At 37.1% G+C, this 20,019-nt stretch overlaps 1 protein-coding gene across 4 annotated transcripts in view; it reads right to left on the reverse strand.

Annotated features, from left to right (window-relative positions):
* Sgce (sarcoglycan epsilon) overlaps window positions 1-20,019 on the reverse strand; it is a 72,789-nt gene that overhangs the window by 33,354 nt on the left and 19,416 nt on the right. For all 4 annotated transcript variants that reach the window (XM_031381115.1, XM_031381116.1, XM_031381119.1 and 1 more), the window contains exons 2-4: window positions 11,708-11,830; window positions 10,236-10,393; window positions 3,893-3,965 (exon numbers count right to left, since the gene is read on the reverse strand). In XM_031381115.1, coding sequence (XP_031236975.1) covers window positions 3,893-3,965; window positions 10,236-10,393; window positions 11,708-11,830 — 354 coding nt within the window. The remainder of the gene's footprint in view (window positions 1-3,892; window positions 3,966-10,235; window positions 10,394-11,707; window positions 11,831-20,019) is intronic.

Here is a 20,019-nt window from a genome sequence, read left to right on the forward strand (position 1 = left end):
AGAGGCAGGAAGATCTCTGTGAGAACTTGGAAGCCAGCCTAGTCTACATAGTGAGTTCCAGGACAGCTGGAGGTCCATAGTGTGATACCCTCCCCTGTACTCAATAGGTACATCATCATCCCTTAAAGAACATTTCACCTATACCTACATTGCACAAGTATCATATATAGGTAGAGATGGCTCACAGACGGGAGGATGTGTGCAGGTTATATGTAAGAACAATGACATTTCATTGAGGGGATTTGTGAGTTTTCAGATTTGAGTAGCCAAAGGGATCCAGGAGCCAATTTCTGGTCAGTTTTCTTCCAAAAAATTCACTAAAAATTTCCTTAAATTTTTTTTTAAATGTATATTTTAAACAAACCTAATATAAAAATCAGTTTTCTCAGGTGCTAATGTTCGGTCACTAATAATTTTTCTTGTGATTGTATTTTTAAAATTAAGAATGTTTTTTCTTATACAGTACTATTTCTGCAATAATGAGTTAATTTAGTAACTATCTATGAAACAGAACCAATGAAGAGATTCATGTAGATTATAACAGCAGGAAAGTCACCAGGGGCTTGTATTTTCCCTTATACTTTCAGTAGAAAATTATCTTCAGAGACAGTCAGAAACACACAGTAATTTGAATTTATTTCATCTAATTTTTCTCTAGAAAACCGTGTCTATAACATGCTTATCAGACTACAAACATATGGTAAAACATAAAATATTAAAACATTAGCCCATATTTTAACATGAAAAGGTTGGTTATATGAATACTTCTGAGTTCTGAACAGACTTCACATCTCTAATACTAATTATACTATGGACATTCTCTAATTTATTTCAACAAAACTCATGAATTTGTAAATTAATCTACTCTTGCTTCATAAATGGAAGATAAAAATACATAAGCACCTGACAACTTCATGACCTCCCTTCTTGGAAGCATCTTCGATATTAATGGACACTAGATACCAGAGATTTGGTGAGGGAGCCAGCTCTGGCTGTAGGGTTTTCTCCAGAGCCCAGTTGCAGGTGGTGACCACTGCTAAAGACACAGCTCTGTAAGGCCCTACTCAGAGAACCCCTTTCCTCCTCTCCAACAGGCACTGATTTGGCTCAAGGTTTTGTAAATTTATTTAATGCACAGCCCATATGTAGGCTTCTAAAATATGGTCTCTTCATTCTTGTTCTTAGAGATAAATTTACAGTTTATACTAATGCATTTCCTTTTTACATACTATAGTACCTTAATGATGTGACACCTTTCCCATGCCTAGAAATAGTCACAGAAATGAGTCATGAAGAACGAGAAATAATGAAATAATATTTATAAATCATAGAAAATATAGTTTGGGATATGTGACATGTTATGTAATTTTTTTTTTTTTTTTGCCCTAAATGTTTTTACAAAAAGTTTTCAGAAGAACACAGAAAGCCTCCCTCACAACCAACCCATTTTATTCATGATGCCCCTGAATATAACCACTCTGTGGTTCTCCAGTCAGCCACACTTAGTGATCCCTTTCTGCAATCTACTACAAGGCCTGTGGTTACAACCGTATCCCTCTGGGGCTCTAGGTTATGCGGCTTGCCTGCTATCTACTGGGCCAAGAACTATTGCCAGGTCTCTCCAGAATGAGTCACAGGAGCTTTCTAACTCTGGGGAAATCCCATGCTTGCTATATTTGGAAATCAAAGAGGCCAAGAGAACAGTAGGCCAAGGGATTGGTGGCAGGCCTCTGAGGTGCTAAACCCAATTTAGGGATTCACTTTCTGTACTCTCCTTGAGCACCATGCTGTGTGAGGCTAGATGACTAATTTCCCATTAGGTCACTCAGAGTAGAAGAGAGCTGGCCTGGCCAAAGAGCTAGGCTAAGCAAGAGTCCTCTGATTTACAGCTTTGTTGTTCCTTTTCCAAACCTTATCCAGAACAAAGAGCACGAGTGAAGGCCATGTTCAAAGATGTTCGTTTTCAAACACATATGAATCTTGTTTAGACTGACAAGGACAGATTCATGACCTTTTTAGTTTTGTGGTTTTCATACTGTTTGGGGTCACTTGACCTTAGGTAGAGAAAGAAGTGGAGAGCAGATCTGCCTAAAGTCCAAATAACTCTTCTCTTGCTCCCTCACTAGCACAGCTTTGAACTCCTTTGTGCAGGTAATCAATTCCTAGTGATTGTGACCCTCCAGCTGTGTAGTACTCATTCTTACATCAGGAAGGACATGAACATGGATACCCATGTGACAATGACACCTAGAATAGGTTCTAAACACTCACTTTCTACAGCCTCTGCAAGAGAGAGAAGACGGTCTAACTGTAGACTGAGATCTCGTCCAGTCTGTCATATCTGACAAAGACTTGGTCTCTTGAACCTGTAACTATAAGGTTCAAGGGCCCAAACCTCCACATTTTAAATATGTGACTTCAACCATGGACCCACAAACATGAAGGAAGAGACCAATGACTGCTCACTTAGAGTTCTCAATGCTACAGGAATATGTTAAACTAGATAGAACTATTCAATCCTAATTAAGTCCAGAACTAGTCTCCCTAAGCTATAATGCCTAAGAAAAGCCTGTGGGGTAGGCCCATAAAACCAGCCTTTGCACTTGTTTTCATATAAAGAGCACTTTACATTTTAACCTGTCGTAGTTGCCTACAGTTTGATACTGTTAAAATACCTAGGGAAAGACCCGTGGAAGGTGGTTCAAGTCTTTAAGCAAGCAGGTACATCTTGTCAAATTACTAGATAGTGCTTTCTTTTATAGAGTCAAAGGGCAACTTTTAACCCAGATTTACTGAGTTATCATGAATTTCAAAATATTAGCAAAATGGCAAAATGCTTTTGTTTGCCTGTTTGTTTTCTATCAATAAATAGAATCAGCCAAGTCCCAATGGAGAATATACTCTTATTTGCTCTTTTATAGGGGAAAAGATAGATCTGTGATCATTCCCTTCCTGCCAAGGCCTTCACTGGCAGAAGTATAGTGAAGATCATTAGCCCATGATTTCCTAATGGTAGCTAAAATATTTTCTCTTTCTTAACATTTAAGCCTTAACAAGTGGATCTCTATGAACTCAAGGCCAGCCTGGTCTACAAGAGCAAGTTCCAGAACAGCCAAAGAAATCCTGTCTTAAAAAAAATCAATAAAACAAAACAAAAGATAATTTAAAGCCTCAAGTTTTGGATATGGGATGGTAATATTGTCCCCCTGGCCCCCTCTAGCCCCCCACAGCTATCTTCCCATGAATCTCTCCCCTGACCCCCAAGTTGGTAGCCTCACTAACATTTTCTATTCTATGCCAAAATGGGGTCAAAATAATTGAGAGCATCATTTTAAAGAATATTTCCTGTGTCTGTGTAACCTTCAAAATCCTCAAGAAATCATCTAGAGGGAGCATGTTCCTCCAAGTAGTTGATGGACTCTGACATTTACTGACATAATAAGTAAATTTAGCTAATTAGCAAATTGTGTACCTCAAGTCCCTGAATCTCAGTTTAACTTCACCTGAAACAAAACCACTACTTACAACTACTCTAAAGTTAAATATGAAATTGTCTAATTGTCTAATAACTACCATTGTGATCTTAGACTTAACTCTCAGGCTTTAGGTCAGACTCAGGGGAAGCTCTCTTACTATTACTTTTCCCACTGATGCAGCAAGGCTTAAAGGGGTCAGCAGGGCAACTGCTGAAGAACTACCCTGGGTTTCCACACAGCACACCACTTTTACAGAAAGCTCCAATGGCTTATATGGCTTTCCTACACTTTATTACACCATCAACTACATTAAGTTTATGGTACTTTACAATCCATGATTATACTGTATGACTATAAGCACAATGAAATACTTCTTACAAGTAAGAAATGATCACTGACATATTTGCCATACTTACCTTCTGCTGACATTATATTAATTATCAAATTATGCCTTGCAGTCTCAAAGGTACGTCTATTGTAGGCAGTTATCTATTAGAAGAGGAGATGAAATGTTTAGTAAAATGCAACTCACTAAAGACAAAATAAAAATAAATTTTTGTCCTTTCTGTTTTCCTTATTTGTTGATATACCTAGAAAATTTCCTTTCCTGAGCTGTAGGAATCCAAGACTTTTAGCAATATTATAGGAAAAGAATTAATTAACCAAGGTCTATTCAACATGCCAAAACAAAAGGTTAAATAAAGAAAAACTCTTTCATAGAAAGCCGTTAGGCACAGGGGGCAATGTTCACATGTCACCAGAAAATGGATGAAGCAACTTATTGGTAATGTTCTAAGATTGAAAAAACAAAACAAAACTAAAAAACAAAAAAAAACAAAAAAACAAACCAAAACAAAACCCAAATGAAACCAAACATGCAATGGTTGTACTGGTAAATTTAATTTAAGAATCATCACAACATGTATACTTTAAACCAAGAAGACCTATGTTGCATTTAGTGCTAAACTGCGTAACAACCAGTCAAAAGACGTAAGTAGCCCCTTCATTATGTAAATAAAAACACCTCAGGATGAGTAAAGCAGCAAGGGTCATAGTCTATAAAACTCAGGGCACATGCTCAAAACCACCAGTCAGTATTTTCATACAGTCAAATGTTAGTAAACATTTGCAGGAGCAGGGGCTTATATCCAAATCAACTGAGAAGAAGGTACCAGACACAGACCAAGCAACAGCCATGGCCTCAGAACTCAAGGAAGGCATGATTAACTTTGGAACAGGCATTAAATGGTGCAGACCCATCCATAGTACCTCAACAAAACCAAACGGCTGTGTCAGAGGCTTAAGAGTCCCAGCATTAGGTTTCTGGCGTGACCTCAGCTGTAGGTGACATCAAACAGAAGAGTAGAAGAAAAGTGGCTCCACCTACTACGAGCCCCCTGTGCACTGAACAAGCACCGAAGATGTTGATATAGCAATAAGACCATCTAGAGCAGCAGTTTGCAATCATCAGAGATACTAAGAGTTATAACAGTGAGAATCAGAATGAGGGGGATGAATGATTTCAAACCTTTGGCAATATTTATTCTGAACAGCACACCAACCCACACTTAAGGAAGTTTCTCTCTCTCCAACTTGTCAAAATTCCATGAGATTTGCCACCTCCTTCCCTGTAGACACATGATCACTGAGGCTCATAATAAACAGTAACCTTAAGATTAGCTACCAAGCATAAGTAGGAGTTATTTTTCTAAGAAAGCAAATAAAAAAAAAAAGTTGTTCTTGGGAATTTTTTATGATTAAAGTTTAGCCTGCTCCTATTAACATACAAAATTATTTCATGCTAATTAATTAATGTGCCTTACTCCCCCAAATAATCATAATCATATTTTCAGTGGAAGAAAAGATGACTAGTTTACTCCAATGTGTTGTTACAGTGAGGTTTTGACTCAGAAAAGATAATAGGCATTTTAAATCAATAACAATATTTTTGGCTAATCTTTCCTAGTTGTCACAAACTTCATTACTGTAAGTTTTGTAAACTCTAGTAAGTTGGCTTTTGTATGTGTCCGTCTGTCTGTCTGTCTGTTTTGTTTCGGGTTTTGATTTTTTTTTTTAATCACAGCATACTGGGGGAGTAAAGGATATTTCATATTAAAAGGAAGAATTTTATTATCTGAATGTATATCTAATGCTTAATTTTTACAGCTATATCAGAATGTAGCATGCTTTTTTTTACTTCTAATAAGATACTTAAGTACTGTAATGACCTCAGTCAAATTTTACCAACAGCAAAGATGTGACCGGCTTCAGAGCATGAGAGAGAAGGGTTTCTCTTTGACCCTTTTGTTTCTAAAATAATGCCTAATCAGTTTTAGATGTTTAAAATGTACATATTTCAGCTACATAGTTACTAAGTGGATTAATTCATAAATTTCTATAATTAAATATAGCTTGAGACATATAAAACTTGACCAAATTAATAGAAGAATAAATTAAAACACTGCTTATTACACTGTGTAGATATATATAAGACTGTGTAGTCTATAAAAGGTTGTGTTAAATTTCTGTTGGTACTTTTTTTTAGCATGCTATTCGATACAGATGCTAACACTTCCTGTCTGCGGTGACTTACAAGAACATCTTGATCTTTGTTGAATTCACCTGGACATACTTGCCTGCCTGCCAGTCTTCAAGTTGTTTCCAGTCATTGAAATTATGAACTTGGTGTTTAAAAGCTCATTGACTTAAAGTACTTTTATTACATATACATGAAGACTTAAAATACACTGCTTAGTTTGGTTGCTCTAGAACACTCTAAAGCTTGTAACCTACATGCCATCCACATAGAGTCTCCTGGCTCATCCCCCTCTCCCAACCCACCATTTTGTCGAAAGCAGTTACCCATGTTGCTGGAGAAGCTTCAGTTTATATTTGCTCTCAGTATTAACCACATAAACACAGCACAAAATATATTCACCTTGGTTCTGGCTGACAGCGTTTTGAGTATGTTGTTTTGTGGACTTCCAGTGTCTGCTTTATGAGCAGTATATAGAGAGTGTGTCCATCCATGCCTTCAGGTGAGGTTTTTTTTTGTTTTTTGGTTTTTTGGTTTTGGTTTTTCGAGACAGGGTTTCTCTGTATAGCCCAGGCTGTCCTGAAATTCACTCTGTAGACCAGGCTGGCCTTGAACTCAGAAATCCACCTGCCTCGGCCTCCCAAGTGCTGGGACTAAAGGTGTGCGCCACCACCGCCCGGCTTCAGGTGAGTTTTTGAATCTACTAGTTTGAGTGTCTCCCTAAAAGTGGGGCTGCTTAGTGATAGGACTCATCAGCACTCACTCAGGACTCATATTTGATATTGATCCCCACAGTGGTGATGTTAACCCCCACATTCACCTACAATGTATTTCACTGATGGTAAAATTCTCATTATGATCTGATTATGAATGTTCCTCATCCCTGGTAAGAACAGACATCTTACTTAGATTCTTGGGTCTTTGTGTGTCTTTTTCAGTAAAACATCATTTTCTTATTCAACTGAGGGTTTCTTTTGTATTTCAGATACCCTATTGTCAGGCACACACAACAAGAATATTTTCTCCAGTTTCACAGCCTGTCTCTTCTTAGAGAATCTCTTTTGATGAGCAGTTAACAAATATAGTGAAAATTACATATTTTTCTCTCAAATAAAAATATTCAGGTGCTACTTAAGAAATCTATTCTAGCCCCCAAGTCAACAAGAGAGCCTTCTGTATTTTTATATAATTATTCAACATTTTGTTTTTCACATTTCATCCCTAACCTACTTAGATTTGTGCTTGGAGTCTGGTATGAAGGACCTATGGTTAGTATGAAGGATCACGTTCAAATAGCTAACAATTTTTCTGAGCATTAGTTAAGAAATAGACATTCCTTTCCCAGTGACCCCTGGCACTGACTCTTCAATTATCTATCACTGCTCCTTGTGTGGCCTCTGCTTCTGGCCTTGCTATCATACCTTCAGTCCATTGGTCCATTCCTGTATCTCTCAAGCGCCACGATAGTGGTCATGGGTTTATGGACATCTGGATGCCCACGTGAGAAAAGATGTCGCCTTTGTTCTGCTTCAGTAAGGCTTCACTATGTCTAGCATATAGCCCTCCCCATACATGTTAGAAACAGTCACGTTCTACTTTAAAAAGTTCATTGGAAAATAGATTGGCACTGCACAGAATCCATAGATTAGGGGGAAATTAGGCGGTTATGATACTATCTTCTTATTATTGAAATCACCATATATCTATGGAAATTTACATACTTGGTGTTATATTTATTCCTGGTACCTTATAATTTTTGTCTCTTTTGAAAATACATGCTCCTCTGAAACATCTCAATACTTTTTCTCAATACTTTTTATCCATGTACAGAAATGTAACCACATTTATATTTATCCTACAGCTGATTCCTAGCCTTTCATAATATTTTAATAGTCCATGGGCTTTCTACTACTGACTGCTCAATTTCATTATTTCAGATCATCAGGGATTTGGTTCCACATATTTCCCTTCACCAGCTATGACTTTCAATATAATAAAATATAGAGGATGCCATTCTTGTTTTATTCCTGAATTTAAGTGACATTTCTCTAATGTTCCCCACTGAAAATGATGTTTGCTACTCTTTGAGGGAAAGCCTATTGGGCCAAGGAAGATCGCTTCAATTCCTTGTTTTAAGAGAGCTCACCAGAGGGACTGGAGGGTGACTCAGCAATTCAGAGACCTTCCTGCTCTTGCAGAGGACTTGAGTTCAGTTTCTAGAACCCAGATCAACAGTGAGACACTTTTATCTTTTAAGTATAACTTTTTTTAAAAAAAAAGCATTAATTTAATGTAAATTACCACTTATCTCTACCGTCATGGTTTTGAGCTTCTAATGTCTTCTAGCTTTGCTGTTAGACACTAGAAAACACTGGTATTTTAGAACATCACAATGGCTTTAGAATACAAGTTAACTCGATCATCCACAGCTCTTGGGGATTTTACCTAGCAGCTCTGATAACGCTTATCATTTGTCAGCTGGAATACACCCTAACTTCTAACCACATGTGTAGCTCTCTGAGGGTATATCTTTTTCCCAGTTTCCTGATTTGTTTGGATGTGGTGTGTGTGTGTGGGGGTGTGGGTGTGTATTTGGTGTGTGTTTTTGATGTGTATCTGTATGTGTGTGGTGTGTGTGTGTCTGTCTGTATGAGTGTGTTTGTATATGTGTTATATGTGTGTGGTATCTGTATATATAGAGGGTGTGTGTGTGTGTGTGGGAGTGTGTATCTATGTGTATCTGTGTGATATGTGTGTGTGTTTATATGTGTGTGTTCGAGTATATGTTGTGTGTACATTGTGTCGGTGTGTGTATATATGTGTGTGTGTGTATATGGGGTGTGTCTTTGTGTATGTGGTATATGTTTGTCTGTGTATGTATCTGTGTATGCATGTATATCTGCGTATGTGTCTGTGTGTGTCTATGTGAGTGTGTGTGGTGTGTCTAAATGTATATGTATGTTCATGTGTATATGTGGTGTGTGTCTGTATAAAAATGCCTGTGTGTGGTGTGTGTGTGGTGTGTCTAAATGTATGTCTGTGTGTGTTTAGCCCTGGCTGTCCTGGAACTCACTCTGTAGACCAGGCTGACCTTGAACTCAGAAATCTGCCTGCCTCTGCCTCTCAAGTGCTGGGATTAAAGGTGTGTGCCACCTGGCAGAGTTTTTTTGTTGTTGTTGTTTATTTGTTTGTTTTTTGTTTTGTTTTGTTTTTTGATTGTTTTGTTTTGTTTTTCTGTGCTGAGGATGAATTTGCATGTGCTTGTCACCTTCTCTAGCACTAAGCTAGAGCCTCAAACCATATTTCCAAAATCTGGAAGGGCTGCTTCCTCCCCCCCCCCCCCCCCCCCCCCCCCCCCGTAGGCTTCCCTGATTTTGCGAACTGGTCCGCTGAGCAGCTTCTGATTATACCAGTTACTACAACATTGGGAAAGCATGCCTTTCTCAGATCTTCAGCGCCAAGACCATAAAACATGGCTGAGTACACTTGTCTTTCATCTTTCTTACCCTAATCTCCTTCCACAATGTTCAGTAATTAAGAATATTCACTAGAGCCGGGCCGTGGTGGCGCACGCCTTTAATCCCAGCACTTGGGAGGCAGAGGGTAGGCGGATTTCTGAGTTCGAGGCCAGCCTGGTCTACAGAGAGAGTTCCAGGACAGCCAGGGCTACAGAGAAACCCTGTCTCGAAAAACCAAAAAAAAAAAAAAAAAAAAAAAAAAGAATATTCACTAGAAAGTGAACGACTTTATTTCAATAAACATGAACTTTGAATAAAAACATGTAGAGTTGATTTGGCAATTTGGCTCAGTGAGTAAATGCATTTACTGCCAAGTCTGAAGACAGGATCCTCAGGACATATACAATGGATGGAGAGCCTCCTGAAAGTTGTCCTCTGAGCTCCAAAAATGTACCATGCACATGTGCATACATACCCATGCACACACAGACAGAAAGAATGGAAATAAGTTTTTAATATGTAGAACAAATAAATGTTTTACGCTTTTACTTATTTTATTAAATAGAATTTATAAGCCTACTTCCTTTAGGTGTCATTTAATTTTCACTAATTTAGTTTTCCATTATTAATGTAAAAATTGAAGGAGCAAAGTTTACAGAAAGGAATATCATATGTCTAAACATTAGTAAGTTCATGTCTATGTTAAAAAAAAAACCTTAAACAAATGCTACAAAATCATAGTATCACTTGTTCAAAATAACTTACCTCAATGATAGTTGGTTTCCCCACATTTTCAGCTGTTGGAGACCCATACAGGACTCCGTCGCTGTACGGTGTCCTTTGGATATATCGAAGCCATCCAGGTCTATCTGGGTAGCCCATTAAATTTGTGTTAAATGTTATGGGATCATTACTAACCTCCCCTAGATAAGGAACACAGAATTAAGACATAAAACAGTTATTTCCACACATGTTTCTTTGGTGGTTTCAATCAAAGCAGTCTATTGGGAAAATAGGGTGCTTTTTGTTTTGTTTTGTTTTTTCATATTTCTAGCAGACTAAATTCACAAATGAAAACAAAATCATCTGAAAATTTGACTTAGGGATCCACATAATGAAAAAAAAATCCTTTTGGTTGCTGAAATTGTCTAGAGATCTAATAAATATTGTAGATTCAAATGAATTTCTTGGAAATATTTTGAGAAGAACACATCAGGACCGTTTCACCAGTGAGACAACAACTATCATTCACAAATATCTCCCAAAACTCATTCACCTGTTAATGAGAGACATTCCCTTCACAGATCTCCAAAGAAAATCACTCGAGTTTTAAGGAGTGGTCAAATAATTATAAAGGTTTTTATAATGTCATAGGCACATGCCTTTATTACACATAACAACTGCTGTCCAAAAGAGATTAGCCATATAGTTTTATAAAAATTGCAAATCTCTTTAAAAAACACTTTTAAAGGAATTGATGTAAAGACCCTTTTTACTATTAAAAACAGTAATTCATTTTATTAATGTTGTCAGAAAAGCTGCTATTCCTCATGTAATCCACAAAAACCATTTATATGAGTTCTAATATTAAAGATCTATTCTTCTAAGATTTAATTTTCAGAAGTAATTTTTGTTACCTCAGAATTATAACTTAATGTTTTCCCTTACTATTCTTTCTATATCTCCATTAATGTGACGGTGCTTGTGATAATTCAAAATTACACATTTAAATCAATAGTGAATTAAATGTTTTAATAATTGTTATTATGTTGAATGAAAATTAATCATTACATTATGAAGTTTTACCAAATTGTCTCATAAAATAAAAGCTTTTTAAAATATTGTTATTTAATCCCTTACTTCATTTTCTTACCCAACAATGTATACTTTTCTAAAATAAAATAAATCAGTGTGCTATGTAAGAAATAGTAAAGAAAATCATAATTGGGTAAAGCTATAATTATTTTTGTGTGACTAGAGCTAGGTCATTTGCCAGTCAGCATTGTTAACAGTCAACACTAAAACTCCAAGAATATGCACTATACAATGCAAAAAAAAAAAAATCTTTTATAAGTAAATTTCTAATCTTAAAATGAGAAAGATCCCACAACAACAAATTTTTCATGTGTCCAGATCATTTTAAATAGTGCTAATCATATGTGATTTCCTAACATCCAGGTCTGCTCATCGCACAAAAAGAGATATTGAACCCTTCTCCCTTCCAGCAGGGAACCTACCAGGCTTTGGATAAGGTGGAAATTCACCCTTAAAATACTCTCTCTCCAACACATGAACAAAGAGGACACCTGCAGATGGGTACACGTTCCGGTCAGAGTGCACCTTTGAGAGAAGAGTGTACACTGGAAGCAAAGTGGGAAGAGAGGAGACAAATGATAATGAGAACTGTCCTTGGTAACTGAGCGCAGACTACGGAGACGAATCTCACCGTGCAGAAATTGCCAAGAAAACCGAAATAACACACCAGAGAACCGTTAGTGCATATTTGCTGGAAAGGGACACAGTTTTAGGACAAAGCATGAGAAAACTCACCGACTTGTTGTTTAGAAACCGTTAAGATACTACACAAATAAAATGACATACATTACGTTTAGTAGTTTTAATTGCCATTAAGCATAAAGACATAAGTATCACTTTGATGATTTATTTTTGTTCAAAAATATCACCAACAATATACATTGAATAAGAACTGACAAATTTCATAATTACTACAGCTTTCCCTTTTCCCTTTTTAAAAAGTAAATACATAGAGTGTTTTTAAAATAACAAGGGCTACAGCTTTCCAAACAGAGGCGAGTCAGCATATATAACTCTCTTCCGGAAATATGCAGTAACTAATTCATACTTAGGATGATGTGTTACTTTTTCCATGCACTAGCAAAACCTTCCCTCGAAACTATAACTTTATTTCGTGTCTCCCAGTTTTGGCATCCAATAATTAAAATGGTGTAATCTATCCCACTCTGCTACTCCCTAAAAGAGCAGCAACAACTACACAACACAGTTCTGCACGAATCATTTCTTTAGGCGAAATGGGACCAATTTCATGATTCCCCATGACTTCGGACATAAGACGTCTGAGTGCACGGAAATGGCCAAATTGGTTTGATTAGTTTCTACCTCTTGTTTTTCCTCTGATATCGTCATTTCCACCAACACATTACTGTCATAACCCTTTGCCACCTCTGCAGTGTCTTCTGGGATTCTAGCTTCACGATTGGCCAGTAGATGTAATTTTTAGACTGATAAACCATACCAGCCCACTTCTTTCCTTTAGTCACTGATGGATTTGTAAATGTGGTAATTAACCTCAGGAACCCCAAGACTACTCACACCAAGCTCAAAAACTTCCTAAAAGCCCCAGGTAGCCAAATCACTTACAGTAAAGTTTTAGTATTTTAAAAAAATCCAAACAAACAAAAAAACTCCCACCAAAATGTTTCTCCCTGTGAAAAAACTTGTCCCTATGTTCTGTGGATAGCTGAGTCCCCCACCCCACCAAAGAAAAGGAACTAAAATATTTGGCTTGCAGTTTTATGTATAACTTGATGGCTAAAAACACAATTTCAAAGTCTGTGGTATAGCCAGCCAGATGTGGTGGCTCATGCCTGTAATATTCTCACTCAGGAGACTGGTACGAAGATAGCTTTGAGTTTAAGACAAGCCTGGATTATAGAACAAGATCCCATCTCAAAACAAACAAAGTAACCACAGCAAAAATGCCATGTAACCAAATCAGTCAATCAATCAATCAATAGAAGCTGCAAGATAGTTTAACAAGGTTTGCAGAGAGAGACTGATGTGTTTGGCACTGAAATACGTAAAGTCTTCCCTTGGTGTTTCTTGTTGCCAGCTTCTACTCCACGGCTATTCCCTCATGTTGGGGAGTGATAATCACATTCCAACTAATGATCACTGAATTGGAGAAAAACTGTCAGGATGAAAAGGATGGTAATCTGATTTTTTTTTCCCAGTTCAATATCACAATATGTCTAAAATATCCGATAGTTTCAGAAATGTAAAGACCCTTTAAAGGGACCAGATCCCTTGTTTCCTACAAGAGTACCACCCAGTTTGAGAGACCAACATCTTCTGAAATATGTATTACCCCAGAGTTTTGATCATTCTGGCAATAATTTGAAGGATGGGCTGACTTTGGAAAGATTTGGAAAAAATTAGTAGATTTAGTGTTTTTCTTAATAGTAGGTGCTTACAACTCAGAGACAGGCACTTGGGCATTCGAGCATTCAGCAATGAAAACATGCATGGTGCTATACTGGGGTAATGTGGGACCCTTTAAAGGACTAAAGTAAGCCAGTGGTGCACTATCCTCGGGCTCATGTCAGAGGAAAACAGCTGAGAAGGAAAGAATCAAATTGTGCAGAGTTTCAAACTCCTGCTGAGAAGTTATTTTTCTCTATATTAAAAAATGTTAAAATTTCAAATTGCAGTTTCATATCCACAGTACAGGAATACTTAGAATAATGTAAGTGAATCTCTTCTGGACTTATCTGATTTATTAATCTTCCTAGAGACAAAAAAAAAAAAAACCCACACACACACACACACAAAAAAACCACTGTGTGGTGCAATACTGAGCTTTATTTTCCTTGTCATTTTTTTAATACCTTGAAGATTGTTGAGCATATTTAAACAGGTTTATTGATGCCTGTGGAATGAATGAATATATTCTAGCACAAAGACGGTACAGAGACAGACAGAGGTCTCATGCGAGGGAGCTAAATATATATGACACTTAATTTAAGGTATAGTATTCTGTAGATTACTATCCTCTATTTCCATCATAAAGTAATAGCCTCTTTTAGTGTTTGCTATGGCAAAGTGATATATGTCAGCTTGCGAAGGAAAAAGAAATGTTTCTTACGCTAAATAATACTGTGAAATAATTCTATTTTCTATATAGCCCTCATAAAGCCTAACATGAACCCATTAAAGGGTACCTATCATTCCATATCACCCCACCGTGACTAGTATAGAACACCTCAGATTCTCACAGAACAAAATAAACAAACAAAAACCATTTCTTCCATGTACAGAGTTAATCCATAATCCACCATCGCCCTCTCGGGCTTTAAGATGACATGCACATTGTTTTTATTCATGTGTACTCAATTGCCGTTCTGCAATCTGCCGAACTGCATCCTTGCTGGTCAGTTACCTTGGCAACTCCACAGTAAAGCCTGCTTCACTTTAAGTATATATGCCATTCACTCGAGAAAAACATGATACAGATGTATGACACACTCATCATCCAGAAATGGAAAATGACTAAGCCACTATGTTTTGTTTGTGAAAATCATACTTCCTTTCAGTATGGTGGCTTTAAATTATGGGCACCCACACAACATTTTTAGAGGAGAGCCCTTTTCCTGTCCCTTTGTTATTTGCAAAACAAATAGCTCCTCAAGAGGGGCTATTTGGGCAGTGTTTGTACCTATGCTTCTTTTCAGAAACAAAATGGCATAGAGAATTTGAAGCCCTGGGTTGTTGTTCTTCTAAACATGAGCTATGACAATAATACTCATAAGGCCTGCACAAACTACCCCCAGAGATTGCTATCTGAAGCTAACACACGCTGCATTCACAGGTGCCTAGGTGCGACCCACAAACTGTAAACTCAATACATATGATTTTTCTTAATAAGGAGCCTAGAAAATGACATGTAAACACCCTAAAAAGCCACAGCACTAAGACCTGAGCATCTTCACAATGAACATGTGTACAGCACTGGGATAATCAAGCTGAGGGCACAGGGTCGGGCCTCTCCCTGTCTTGCATGGCTTTATGATCTTTTACAGCTGCAAATCCATTACCCCCGCAAACGTGCCACTGGATGCAAAAGAAATTTAGAGCCAGTGTGGGGCTAAATCCCTTCGAATCTAGCAACGTTATTGCGCAAAACAATTAAAGCAAGAGTTCAAACCATGGTGCATCAAAACCATCACCTTCAAATACGAAAGACGGTTATGGTAGTGCAGATTAAAACTTCTGAAATTGTACTGCCATAAGAAATAGAATTTATTTGAAAAAAAAAAAAACAAACAAACATAAAAATCTTGTGTCTGAATCAAGAAGAGCCAAAAGGAAAATAGGATTGAAAAATAATGATTTTAATATTTTTCCCCTCCCTAAGCCCCTATGTCTGTCTCTCTTTGCCGTACAGCCAAGATCTTATTCACAGTAGTATTCATTGCATGTTTTAGTCACAGGTTGTAGAGGAAGGTCAGGGAATTTCAACAACTCTATATTATGTGACAGTAGCGAGCCAAGAATCAAATAATAGATCTTGACAGCAATAGCAATAAAGTGGGACCTCACACTCGCTAAATTGTGCCTGTCTTCCTTTGCTAAGAATCTGTTTGAAATGTTTTTTCTCTGCGTGAAGGAACAGATAAGCTTCTGCATCGGTGTGCACTTTACTCACATTTACATTGAAAACAGAAGCAAACATTGATATATTTCACAAACACTGAAGTTTGAAAAGCACTGCGTTGCTGAAGAACCTCTAACAGAGCTTCCACAATTGCTGCGTAGATTGTCACTGAAATGCAAACAGACACACATGCCACCCCATCTTTACAAAGGGGCCAGAGAACACTTACCTGACCTTTTTCTGCGTCATTAAGAACAAGGACACAGCCATAAAGATAAAACAGACACTTTTGTCAGGCCGGAAAGTTCCAGCTACATTTAATCTTAAACCTGTCTCCTTTTGCAATCTTTGAAAAGAATGTCATGAATTATTGTCAATAAGCATGTCCAACTAGCCTTTGCAAGGTAGCAATTATGTGCATGTGTCTTTTATAGGTTCTTCATCAACAAATTGATGACTTTAAAAGATCCACTTATATGGTCATTTTCTCCTTTCTAAGGTTTAGGAGGATTGGGTAAAACCTCAGTTTACCATAAACCCAGAGAATGGAGCATGTAGAAGCCTAATGTTCCTAAGGTACCAGCAGTTGGTCCTCTTTCATGATGCTGCTGTAAGATCATCATTTCGCACATCAGTTACCACACGCGGCTCTATTATACAGGGGGGCGTATGGACTGTTTGGTTGCCTGTTATTTACAAATCACACGAGTGGGTCCCAGTAGGCTAATGCATTTTAAGGTTGTGTGTTTTATAGATTTTTGTTTTCTCTCCCCCCAGCTCCCCGTAGACAAGTTGTCAGCTGTCATTTCTCATTGCCATCAGTATGTTTTCTATAGCAGCTTCTCTTGCCTTTTATGTTTGCAATTATTAACCCGCTGCAGGTTTAAAAGCCAGACTAGCAAATAAGGTAGAACTGCATGATAAATTAAGAGGAGATACGTGATGTTTCTGTGTGTACTGTGCTCTGCCAGATGTGAAAAAAGCAGAAGACAGCATTTGAAGCATTAGCCGCCCAAGGACCCCTTTGTGGTGCATTTCCTGGTTTCCAGTTGAAGCCGTACACCCGTGAATAGACTCTTAATATCCCCAGGATAGGGTCATTACTTGAGGCAAAAGCAGTATAAACTGTTTGCAATGTAATAGAGTCAGAAATAAATAAGTGTACAACTGAAAATCTTAATTCAATCCAGATGCTGTTTATACATGAGTTTTTAAATCAAAATGAACATACGGTGTTATGTGAAATAATTTCGTGTTTGCTATGTGGGAAACAGACTGCATAATTTAAACACAGATTTATGGATTAAGTATTAATTACTCTTAGCAGAAGTAACCTAACCAACTTAAAAAATACCAAGATACTATAATGAATACCTTCCTATGACAAACTGAAAGTTTATTTTTAAAAGCATCTCAGTTTTATCAATGTCCAGTTTTAAGATGTGAAGTTATCCATTGGGGAGTTATCACAAGGTGCTTTGGAGACATATTATTTAAACAAGAATATGATATAGCTAGCTGGCTAGGTAGATATTTACAACTGTGAACAGCATTATCTTAATGGAAAGTACTACCTGGAAGAAATTAAATAAAGATTATGAAGATAATTTTTCAAAGATGCTCAAGCTATAAAGAGAGTGCTGATCAGCCACCTGTCTTAATACAACTTTAAAAAGCAAAATTTGACCTAAAGAACTAGGTATAAATATCCTGAAAATCAAACATTTTAAGTGGTAATGGGAGAATGAGATTTCCTTTTTTTTTTCCCTTCATATTACAACTTTAACAGGCTTAACCATCTCTCTGAGACTTGGAGTCCCTGCGTGAACAGCAGAGCAAGCAGCCGATACCCAGTGTATTGGAACACACTGAGAAATGAATCCCTTCGGCTCTCTGAATCAAGATAACTCATCTCGGGATTTCCAGAGCTTAATAAATTTATGAATTCCTTCCTAATTCATTTAACAAGTTATTACAATATTCAAATTGAAATTTAATTATTAAACCAGATAATTACTATAGAAAAAATATTTTAAGAAATCTTAAAATCCCAGCCAGGTATACAACATGTTTTCATTTTTTTTTCTCCTCTCATTCAGATTTATACAAGATTTGATCAGTCCAGCCTTATAAATGTTGGTTTTCAAATGAAAGTGTTTCTCCACAGTCAGCCCTCCACCTCAGGGTATCAAAGGCGGGCCGGCCATTCACTTGGAGGTAGGCAGCTATTGTTTTTTCTAGAAGTCACAGATAGCTCATGCCTTCGCTGCAGGATTTGTCCTAAGAACAGCATTAAGATGACCTCCTTGCTAAGAATATAGGCACTTCTGTTCATGCAAGGCAGAAATCAAAGCTCGGATCTTTTTCTACAAAAAGGCAGAAGAATTTCATCATGAAAACTTTCCCTCCTAACTTAAGTGACTTCTGAATTTTTCTAAATTGGAATTTGTTGGTTATTATCTAATCAAATATGTTTCCCCCTTTGTATGTTTGTGTGTCTATGTGTCTTAAATGTCGATAAGAAAGGGGTGCAACTATTGTTACTGGGTGATCAATAGAACACGGGACTCAGAATGCCAAAAAGATGAAAGGGGTTTTAGATGTCACGTTAGACATGCAAATATCTTTATTAAAAGACAGATGAAAGCACTGGTTCTGACTGAGATATGCCCCTAGCTTCCTACTCAAGCCAGGATGGATATGTATTTGCTTTCCTGGAGAAGTTAGGCTTCCATTTTACAGTATAGATGACAAAATTAATCCCAGAGGGACTAAATGACTGTTTCCTGAGCATAGACTGACAGAGTATCCAACGGAGCTTATCAATTTGACAATGTAAAACACAAGCTAGTCATTTGGTAGAGAATCATTCTGCTACAGTACGATTGCTGCAAGCAGTTGCAGAACTCCTTAACTTCCTTAATAATTTCTCTGTGATTTAGAAAGAATCAGAACTTGATCAGATAATCGAAGCTTCTAATTTCAGAGGGTTATTTTAATTACACTACAGAACTAGAAAAGATGAGGTTATAAGCACAAACTCACAAACTCAAGGAGGAAGAAGCCCCGTTGGTGGTGAGAAGGGGAGATATCTCAGCCTCATAGCTAGAACTTAGGAGGAGAGCCTCACCTCTCTTGTACATGGTCCTTTAGAGTCTTAAAATTTAGAGATTTTGTTTTTTCTCCTGACTTTACCACCCATCAGAGGTAAAAGAATATTTTCAGCCTAAAGGCACTTCCTGGTCCTCTACGGTCATAGAAGCAAAGAGATCAACAAAAACCATACCTCTATCTTCAAGTCTCCACTATACACACCCCTCTCTGATTTATTTCTATTTTGTATGTATATGTGAGTACCTTAGGGTGTGTATGTGCTCTGGAACTAGAAGTATAGCTGCTTGTGAGCCACTCACTGTGGTTGCTGGTTACCAGACCAGTGTCCTCTGCAAAAGCAGCAAGTGTTCCTAACCACTGCACCATCCTTCCACTCCCAGCACTCATTTGATGATCAATAATGGAGCTGCCTTTAAGATTGAAGCTCAAGCTATCTAATGTACAGACTATTTTAGTCCCACGAATATTCAGTTAAACTTTAAACTTTAAGTTGAAGATTAGGGAATCTAAGCACACTCATTTTAACTTTTTTTTTTTAACTTCTTAGGAAAAAAAAAAAAACAAACTACAGTATCAATCAGTAAACCTAAGGCTGACAAATTTTAGAATGTGGTTTTTCTAAGTGAGGGACATGTTAAAAAGGGATACAAGAGGGAGTGAATACAAGAATATAATCAAACTTCATTATTATATGAATATTAAAAAGTGTCAAGTTAAGAAAATGTACTTTCTATAATTAACACGTGATAAAATAACAAGAAGAGTTCATTTTAAGTATATAAATATGAAAATATACTTCTTTCCAAATAAACTACCCTAAGGATAGACATTATAGCTATAATTTTTCTACTCTCATCCCAAGATAAAAGAAGGGAACCCATATTTGGAGTGCTTTTTATTACTTTTATAATCACTTAATATATATCAAAGAATAATGTGAAATAATGATGGCATAAGGCAAATCCTCTGAATTTTATTCAGAGAAATACTATTCTGCTGTTTTAGTTAATAATTACAATATTT

Source organism: Mastomys coucha, unplaced genomic scaffold (genome assembly GCF_008632895.1).
Source record: "Mastomys coucha isolate ucsf_1 unplaced genomic scaffold, UCSF_Mcou_1 pScaffold20, whole genome shotgun sequence".
NCBI classification, from domain to species: Eukaryota; Metazoa; Chordata; class Mammalia; order Rodentia; family Muridae; genus Mastomys; species Mastomys coucha.